Raw genomic sequence first — 10,508 nt, forward strand, 5'->3', positions numbered from 1 at the left:
TGTTTGAGACTGCTCTGTTTATGCATGCTGTTTTCTGTTTATGTCTATTTTATTTTTTTCTCTGTTGTGCTTGCTTATGATGTTCAGAAAGCAAAAGAACAATAAATATGTAAGAAGGAAAAAGAGGGGAAGAAACTCCACAAGGCCCTGGCAAAAAGACTAGCATGTTAGATGTTTTTTCCGGTCTATGCTCTAGTTTGACATTGTCTGCAACATGGTGAGGGGATGCCATTGTTGCTGATATTCCTGATTCATTGAAGACTGTCTCTAGACCCTCCTACCCGATCACCTTTACATTTCAAGTAAATTGTGAAGTCACAGCAGGACTGTGATCTCTTAATCTGACACAATGATCATACGGACAGACAACATATTGTGTAGTCTGAGCCTGGCATAATGTTTACTTTAGATTGAAAGAGAAAGTAACCCCATCTGGCAATTTAAACTGATGCATGTTGTTCTTTAACAAACCAACAAGACTCGTACACACTCATACACCTAGACACAGCTCTGTGCATGTTGTTGCGAGTCTCTAACAACTACTGGAGAAGTACTCTGCTTTCAATTGCTGATTGTAACAGTTTGAAACACAGTCTGCTTTGATTGAGCTGGAAGGATAAACTCCCGACAGCATAAGCCTGTATTGTCTCGGCAGGTCTTAGAGTATCACTCACTTTGAATCAAGAACAAAGGTAAAGGAGAAGAGCAATCACATCATTAGGCACTTATCAATAATACAGCCAGCATTGCTGAGGCTCATAAGACGCCAGCTGGTGCAAGAAGCCCACAGCCTGAAGCATTGTAAAGATGAGTGTTTTCATTGCCAACTCGTCTATGTGCAATGCTGGAACCTGAGGGATAATGCTCAATAAAATGAGAACACACTTGCAGAGAAGTCACCCATTAAAATGTCAATATCTTCATGTGTCCCTGATTTTGTTAAAGGAGAATTCTGGTCGATTTGAAAAATGTAGCTCTGTTTGTAAATTTGTAGTGGTGTCAGTAGAGAGAAAAATGAAACTAATCGGTGCTGCCTACACAGTGTTATCTTCCTGCTAGAATTAGCACTCAACAGGCTTAAACAGGGCAAGTTTTAAACATGCCTATATGTTTAAAACTGTTTAAAACAAGGGCCTATTCATGTGCAGTGATTCCCTCCGAGTGAACACAGTGAATCTGACTGCTATAGATGTGAAAGAAATGAATAAAATGTTTGCTAATTCAACTGGGTTAAGTTCCTGTGTTGAGATGGCAGTACTAGAGAGCTTAGGGACCGTTTACAAACTACAACACAGAAAAGAGATGAAACAAAAATATGTACGCTATAAATTTAAGGATTAAATAAGAAAGTGTCTTCAAACTCACTTCAATTATATATATATATATATATATATATATATATATATATATATATATATATATATATATATCTCCTGTTAGTTGTACTACAGCACTTACTTTAAAAAAATGAGCATATGCTTTGTAAAAAAAAAAAAAAAAGGTTGGATATCTTTTCTGTGTTGTTGTTTGTAAGTATCAACACCTGAACTAAACACAGCTGAATTATTTACAACTTGCATGCACTTCTTTCACATCTACAGCAGTCAGATTCATTGTGTTAACTCAGATGTAATCACTGATGAAGGTGTGATGAATTACAGTGATGAAGGCGCTGGAGAGGCTGGTCTTGGCCCACATGAGGCCGCACGTGAGTTCTTCTCTGGACCCTTTACAGTTTGCCTACCAGCCTCTTCTGGGAGTGGATAACGTTGTCACCTATCTTCTGCAGCGAGCTCATTTGCACCTGGATGGCGGTGGCGGCTCTGTTAGAGTCACATTTTTTGATTTCTTCAGTCCATTCAACACCACCCAGCCACTGCTACTAGGTAAGAAGCTGCAGGTGATGGGTGTCGGTGCGTCCACGGTCTCCTGAATCACGGACTACCTGACAGACAGACCACAGTTTGTCCGTCTGGACCGTATTCTGTCTAATGTGGTTGTAAGTGGTACTGGGGCTCTACAGTGGACTGTGCTGTCTCCTTTTTTGTTCACCTTTTACACCACAGACATCCAGTACAAGTCAGAGTCATGTCACCTTCAGAAGTTTTCTGATGACTCTGCAGTTGTTGGGTGTATAAGGGATGGACAGCAGGGAGAGTACAGAGCGCTGGTGGAGGACTTTGTGGAGTGGTCTGGTGAGAACCGCCTCCAGCTGAACGTGGACCAGACAAGAGAGATGGTGATCGACTTCAGGAGGAAGGGACCAACTCCGCAGCCCCTTTGCATCCTGGGAAGAGACGTAAGGAGTACAGATACCTTGGTGTCAACATTGACAGCAGGCTGAACTGGAACATCAACAGCAGTGCTGTTTACAAGAAGGGGATGAGCAGACTCTATTTCCTGAGGAAGCTGAGATCCTTCAACGTGTACAGCAGAATGTTGAAGATGATCTACCAGTCTGTGATGGGCAGCGCTCTGTTCTCCGCCATCTGCAGGAGCAGCAGCATCGGAGCCAGCGACACAAACAGACTGAAATAACTGATCAGGACGGCTGCCCCGTCATCGGCTGCAAACAGGACACGTTTGAAGTTGTGGTGGAGAGGAGGTCACTGAACAAATTGTTATCTATCATGGACAACCCCGACCACCCTCTGCACCCCACACTGGTCGTACAGAAGAGGCTCCAACAGCTTTGATGTCGCACGGACCGCTACAGGAAATCATTCCTACCACAGGCATTAACACTCTTTAACACGTCATAACTGGGTGCTAGATAAGACTCCGAGACACCAAACTACTGCACAAAGTCCAACCTGCACAACTGGTCTACTTACATTTCATCATACTGTTTAAACAGTTGCAGATTTTTGTATTGTCAACTTGTTTATATTTAAATATTTGTTCTTGTATTTATCCTATTATTATGTCATGTATATTGTATGTATGTATATTGTATCCTAGTATTTCCTTTATATTTATATGCTTTGCTGTGTGACTGATTTTGCTGCTGCAACACTGTAATTTCCCATTTTATTGGGATCAGTAAATATCTATCTATCTATCTATGTATCTATCTATCTATCTATCTATCTATCTGCACATGGGTAGGCACTTTTAATGACATTTGGAAGAAGTTTAGAGGCTAAAAACATGTTTAAAACTTGCCCTGTTTAAGCCTGCTGGGTGCTAACTCTAGCAGGAGTATAACAAGGTGTAGGCAGCACCGATTGTTTTCCTTTTTCTCTCTACTGACACCACTACAAAATTCCAAACAACAGAGCTACATGTGGGAATTGACCGGAATTCTCCTTTAACAAATAGGCTATAGTAGAAACTCTTGTCATTGTGATATACATATTTTTTCTCTTTTTATTATTAAACTGAATAATATTATACAGAGCACTCTAAAACAAGATAACTATGGAGCCACCGCCTGTCCTTGTGAAAGGTACAGGATGTTTCTGGGGGCAGAGCAGGTTCCCCAGACCCAATGAGATAAACTGACAACATCGACTTTGCTTTGACTTTGTATTAACATTAACTTTGTATAAATTAGCGGCTGTAGAGAGCTTCCAGTTAGATATTTTAATACTATTCTGTAGTGTAGAAACAGTTTTCTTGTGTTCACAAGTAAAAAATGAATTTTGATATAACTTCAGTGGTTTCAGTCTACTCTTGATAATGAAAGTATTTTAACAACTCTGTTCAAAGTTTCTGTTAATAACCAAAACACACGCAATCACTAAGCAACTGGTAATGTAGCACTACTGAAATTTGACATTTTTTAACTGAAGATGCTGAGAAGGTACCAATGTATTTAAAGAGAGGATACAAAAAGAGATAATTAAGTGGGGTGAAAACAGATAGAAATTCAGTAAATCACATGGTATTCTACCCTTTTTATTTTAATTATATAGTTACTAATGAGCCTAAATAAGTAATAATACTTTTCATTGAGCACTTACAGGAATAGTTTTGACATTTCGGAAAATATGCTTATTTGCTTCTTTGGAGACTTGCTTCTTGCAGAGACTTAGTATTGACGTATTGACACTCTCATGTCAATACGTTAAATAAAAGGTGACAGCCAGCAGCTGGTTAGCTAAGGATAAAATCTGAAAATGGTGGGAAACAGCTACTGTAGGCAGGCTCAAAAGTAAGAGATAGTCTAGCTCAACAACTAGTGGTTTTTACTTTTCACTTTTTATAGGGATTAAAAAAAAATAAGAAATGTGTTGTTATTTAGTAAACTTTAGAGGTGCTGGTAACTTCCCTTGTTTCCAGTCTTTGTGCTAAAATAAGCTAACCAGCTGCTGGCTGTAATTTCAAGTTATCCACATGAATAATCAAATTTCCTAAATGTAAAAACCATTGCTTTTACCCTGAAAGATTTAAAGAGCGATGAAAAAATATAGACATCTGTCTTACACTTCCTCTTTCATCATGGGTGGCCACGCTTGTAGGAGGAGCATGAGCAGCTGAAAGTCCTCCCACTGTCGCGCAGCTTCCAGCAACTCCAGGAAGAGGGCGTATCTTTTCTCCTCGTTTTCCACATCTTCTATCTCAACCTGAGAGGAAGGGTGGGGGGAAAAAAAGCCGGCAGGTGAGGAAGGCAAAATCCATTTGAGTCTGTGTTTGCCTGTGATTGGGAGGTATTACCAGGTTACTGAGCAGAAAGGAAATATTAGGTGAATGAAAAGTGTTCAGTAACTCGAGGAATCATCTCTTTCTTTCAAATTCTGCAACACATGCGATGTTGTGAATAGATATGATAACAAACGCGAGCATCAAGTGGATTTCAGTCATTTGTTTTCTTGGACAGTTCCGTTCGACACTATCCAACACAAATGTAGCAGAAACAGGAGAACATCTTTCGGTGATTTCAAATTAAGCTCTCAATTGTGCTGGCAAAACTTGACAATGTAATGATTGAAATAGTGTGTGGCCAAGGAATTTCTGCCAAAACGGGGCCTGAATAAACTGCACAATTACAAACACTCAATCTAGATGAGCATCAAAAAAAGCATTTAAACAAGAGCATTGAAAGAAGGCACAAGGCTTAATGTTTAACGGCACTTTTCACTGTTAGTTTAAAAAAACTTCCCCTGTGGCCAAACTTATTCTATAGTGTTATGAGAAAGAGTGTGATAGAGAGGCAGTGTAAGAATGAAAAGGAATGAGGGAGGGTTAATGTGGAAAAAATGAGAGGAGGAGGCGGAGGGAAAGTAATTATTTTCTTCTCAAAGGTTGGCTTCTAGTGTGATTTAACAGTTCAGAGAGCGGCTGATTTCTGAGGGGAAAACTACGACCTGCCAAAGCATGGCTGCAGCAAAGACAGGCTCCGTCACACATGCACGCATACATTGTAACACACACACACGCACACGCACACACACACACACACACACACACACGAACACTAGAACACTAGAACACTAGAACACACACCAGAACACAAGACACATACATCACTTGCAGCCAGATTCAAAAAAACATAGTTTCAGCCTCAGTGGCAGGATCATGTTTATAAGTCTGGATATCTATGTAAAGCCTGGCAATATTTCATCAGTATAAAGGTCTGTCCACATTTTATGACGTGAGGAACTGTCTGTGAATTAACCTGTAAACACATATCTCTTCTTCAAAACTTTGTTGTGACAGGTTTGTAATAAAGCCAGGTTAGTATAGAAACCATCTGTGCACTTCTAAGAGCACTGCTGAAGATCTTACTCCGGAGAACTCACATTTGTGTTAGTAACTTTTACTGTCCATTCAAATATTTTAATAAAATGCAGAAAAATACTTTTTTCTTAGGGAGGATAAAAAGCTGCATTAAGATGTTATATACCATCACAATAAGTATCAAACATGTTGCTATATTGCCATTAAAATGATAGTAACACTGTTCTTTGTTCGTCAACAAAAATCTGTTATAAATGGTTGACAGCAGCAGGCAATGCTGACTAAATGTAAATGTCAAAGTTCAGTGGATTGGCTGCAAGGTATGCATGCCCCACTGCATGTTGCATCGACAAACTGTGGTGTTACAAACCCTTTAAAAGGACAGTGGCTTGCATATTTTTACACACCCATGCTAAAGTTGAGTAAAAAGATGAATAAAAGGAAGGAAATTGATCTTAATTGCATAATTTAAAAAAATCAGGAAAATCCAACCTTTTTTGTATATAAATTGTATATAAATAAATGTTCTTCCTTAAACTACAGGAGGAATAAGTATACACACCCCTTTGTTAAATTCCCATAGAAGCAGTCAGATTTTTATTATTAAAGGCCAGTTACTTCATGGATCCAGGATACTATGCATCCTGATACAGTTCCCTTAGCCTTTGGAATTAAAATAGCCCCCATCATCACATACTCTTCACCATACATAGAGATTGGCAAGGGGGAACTTTCCATAAGATCATCTCTCAATGCAAATCAAACCAGCTATTAGGCAAACTGAAATAACACAAAGCCTATTTCTATGTATGGTGAAGGGTGTGTGATGATTGGGGTTAATTTAATTACATACATATATATATATATATCTCTCTATATATATAAATATATATAGAGAGTATATATATATATATATATATATATATATAGACACACACACACACACACACACACACACACACAGACACACACACACACACACACAAAGAGAATATAAATAAATTCTATCATGTGTTACAATGGACCAAAGCTAGGTGCATGGTGCAATGGATAACTAGTAATTAAGCAGTGTTCACATCGGCTGCTTTAATTCTTAGATCTCTAATTTACAAGCAAATGCATGCAAATAACTAGCAGCACAGTAGATCCACGCACAGTGGAGTAGTGTGCGCCTTATGATGGGGAATGGAGCAATGAATGAGTAAAGATGAATCTCAGGACCCTCTGGAAATGGAGGTCATTTGGGAAACAGAAATGGAATCTTAACTACCTGTAAAAAGCCCTCACTGCAATCTAAATCTCTCAAATCCATCACTGAATGTAAACTGCAACCCAAAGCCGGTTCATCATTATTATTGTCTTACTATGCTATGAATACTGAACAATCTCCAGCTATTAAAGCATTTTATACAGTTTTATGGCCACATTTATTCAGTTTGAAAATCCAAGGGTATGCAATACATTGGTATTCCCTGATACTAGTTTGATTGCATGTTCTGCTCCAAAACCACATTACAAATTTCATTTAGACACATCTTCTGTATAGATATGGACTCTTTTGACATAAAAATACACACATACATCCTCTCACCCGCCTGCGCACACGCACACACACACACACACACACACACACACACACACACACACACACACTCACAGCAAAACTCACCTACAGTCGATTGCAAATTAAATTGCTGCCAATTACTATGTAGCTGTGAGGCTTTTATTTTCTAAACAAGGAAGGATGTTAATTAATTATGCCTCGTGAAAAGAATCAACATTTCCTCCGTTGTGTTGTACAAAAAATAGAGTGCAGGAGGGCAGGAGGGCAGAGAGGGGAAGGAGGGAAAGGAGGGAGGGAGAGACGAGACTGTCAGCCAATAATGACACACGTTCTCACAGTCAATCAGTTATCATATGGTCTTTCCATTTGCATCTGTCAGGCTTTCAAACACTTGCAAACTCAATTCCTCTCGTCCCTATCTATCTATCCATCCCAAGATCAGGTAGAAGTATAAATACTAATTGCACCGTATATTTGGGAACAAAGACTATATACTTTGTATTTGTCTTTCTTTGCCCATCAACACTCCCAAATAGCAACTTTCCAATCATAGGTTAATCTCATAGGCCCATCAAACTTTGGTCTTTTCAACATGCCAAAGCTTTTTTTGTCTTTCTAAAAACTAAAAACACAAGTGCAAAAGTGTAAAAAGTTTATTTACTCTGAAAGCTGCAACCGTTAGCATGTGCCACTCACTGGCTAGTAACTGAGTGTTACATTCAAGGCCAAGGAGCCTAGCAATAATTAGCTGCATTAGTTTGCTTATATTACATTGAAAAAACCTGCTGCTACCACATCCACTTGTCCATTTGCAACAAGTCCTCCTAAGCAGACAACCATTTAGTGAGTTGAGTAATCCTACTCTCTAGTACGACCTTTAACCCTGCTGTTGTCCTTGGGTCAAATTTGCCCCCTTTAAAAAAATGTCTATATCTGAAATGTGGGTTTCTTTTTAATCAAATTACGACAAAAATGGATTGGATTCCATAGAATGTTCTTTCAAAATACAATTGATCACTTTCATTCCTCTGATCTTAACTATTCGACAAAATAATTCAAAATATCGGCTTTTTTAACTCAAATATTAGGTATAATTCTCTATAAATGAGGGTTATTGACCACAAATTCCAAAAAGTACTGTAAAACTAAAGGTAGTAAGTTGGTGTTAGTGAAAACATTTTTTAAAAAGTCTGAAAAAGGGACGAAAATGTCAAATTGTTGTCAGTGTTTGACCCGGGAGAACAACACAAGGGTTAGGAGCGTTTCACAAATAAGTATCCCTAGCGGTGGCAGGAAATACAACACACAGGACTGTTTTCCATCCTCTTACCTAAACCGGTCACAAATTGTAAACCTCAAGTGTTAAATCAATTCAACACAGCTATCTTGAAATGCTTGTTTCCTGCCATGAGGTTTTGAAGGGGCAGCGCGTGTCCAAAAGCCATTTAGCTCATAATTAAAACTTACTTTTAAATTATTTCTGAATACCCCGGCAGAAGAAGTAAATGGCCCTTTGATCCAGGGTTTCCCACAGTTGTGGCCTAACTCTACTAAATTATTAGTCTCGCTTTTCTAGACCATCCACACTGTGCAGAGTGACGGAGGTTCTGGCCAGTCAACATAGCGTTCGGGGATGTAAGAAAAACATGCTCTGGAGTATTGGCATTTCTTTAAACCAATCACAATCAACATGGGCGGCGCTAAGCTCCGCACGGAGTCGCTGCAAAATAGTTGTGCGTCACAGTCTAGTTAGCGGTCTCCATTTACCCTGCAGAGATCTGAGGAGCAGTTAACCATAGCGCTCATAAATCCACTGGAGTTTAAAATTCCAACACAAAGAAAGCGGAAGGAAACAGACACGGTCACAGTTTATTACACAGTTTGGTTACGGTTAGGCACAAAAACTACTCAATTAAGTTTAGAAAAAGATTGTGGTTATGGTAAAAATCTGTTCATTTGTTACATAAAATTTGTTCGGGGGCCTAGGTTTATTTTTTTAAACATATCATTTTTGCTGTTCTTTTTTTTTTCATATCAGCCAGTAGAATTGATGGTTCTCGGCTAGAAATGAGAAGCTTGCTATCATCTATGTCTGTCGGGCATCATCGTTTACAAAATTACTATAAATTCCTGCAACCGTTAATATATAAATGTTAATAAATGTATTTTTATTTGCGTTTCTTGAAATGTTTTATTAATTACTTATGAACAAATGATTAATTAACTGATATCAAGCAAATCTAAAGAGTGGGGGTAAAACAAGGAAAGAAAAAATAAATAAATAAAACAAACCGTCCATGGTTACAAACCCTTCCTGTTAAGATAGTTATACAGATTTACGCACAAACATGCAGGCAAACACAGAATTCCGGAGATTTATGTAAGCCAGTTGCAACCGCTGATACTGAGGGGTCAAACAGTACAATATCCTATATAAACACTGCTGTGGCACAGAGAGCAGTGCATGCACACAGGCATGAAAGCAAACACACACAAAAAAGCTGCTAGCTCTCACTGCCTGTTATTTCAAGCTCCAAAACCACTTTTTGTTCAGCTGGCACAGCAAACAGCACTGTTAAAATGATGCCGACCACATGCTACATGGTCATCCACTGTGACTGGAAGTATCGATGCTTTTGGCAAAATGATATACGTGGACACAGAAAGAGAAGAGAAAACAGGGAAATAAAGTAAGCAGACAGCGAGGCTGAAGTAAATGAATCTTGGCAAGTGGTAGTTACCAGCAGCTGTATTATTACTTTGACAACCTTTCACTTTCACACACACAAACGCACGCACGCACACACAACTGTTTTTATCAAAATTACATTCATTCACCCTAAACTGAGAAGATGGACTAAAATGTCATCATTTCTAAAGTTGTATAAACAGTGTACAGGAACACAGTCTATGCACATTACTATTTGACAAACAGAATGTGATGTATTTTAATTTTTTTTAAGATTATTTTTTGGTTATTTTCGAACAGCTGAAGACACGAAAGGGGAGAGAGAGGGGGAATGACATGCAGCAAAGAGCCAAAGTCGGACCCGGGCCCGCTGCGTCAAGGAGTAAACCTCTGTACATGGGCGCCTGTTCTACCAACTGAGCTATCTGGGCACCACAGAATGTGAAGAATTTTATCCAAAAAAGCTTGAGTAGTCAGACAGGGTATCTCTCCACTGATTAAAAACAGCAATGCCATCTAACTCTGTTATCAGCATATGATAATAACACAGGAGAAAAAAAAGGGGGGGGGAGT

The 10,508-nt window shown here is 38.9% G+C and overlaps 1 protein-coding gene across 2 annotated transcripts in view; it reads right to left on the bottom strand.

Moving 5' to 3' along the window:
• nbas (NBAS subunit of NRZ tethering complex) overlaps positions 1-10,508 on the bottom strand; it is a 158,935-nt gene that overhangs the window by 15,683 nt on the left and 132,744 nt on the right. For both annotated transcript variants that reach the window (XM_034899544.1, XM_034899543.1), the window contains one exon: positions 4,429-4,568. In XM_034899544.1, the coding sequence (XP_034755435.1) occupies positions 4,429-4,568 (140 nt within the window). The remainder of the gene's footprint in view (positions 1-4,428; positions 4,569-10,508) is intronic.

This window comes from Etheostoma cragini, chromosome 18 (genome assembly GCF_013103735.1).
Source record: "Etheostoma cragini isolate CJK2018 chromosome 18, CSU_Ecrag_1.0, whole genome shotgun sequence".
NCBI classification, from domain to species: Eukaryota; Metazoa; Chordata; class Actinopteri; order Perciformes; family Percidae; genus Etheostoma; species Etheostoma cragini.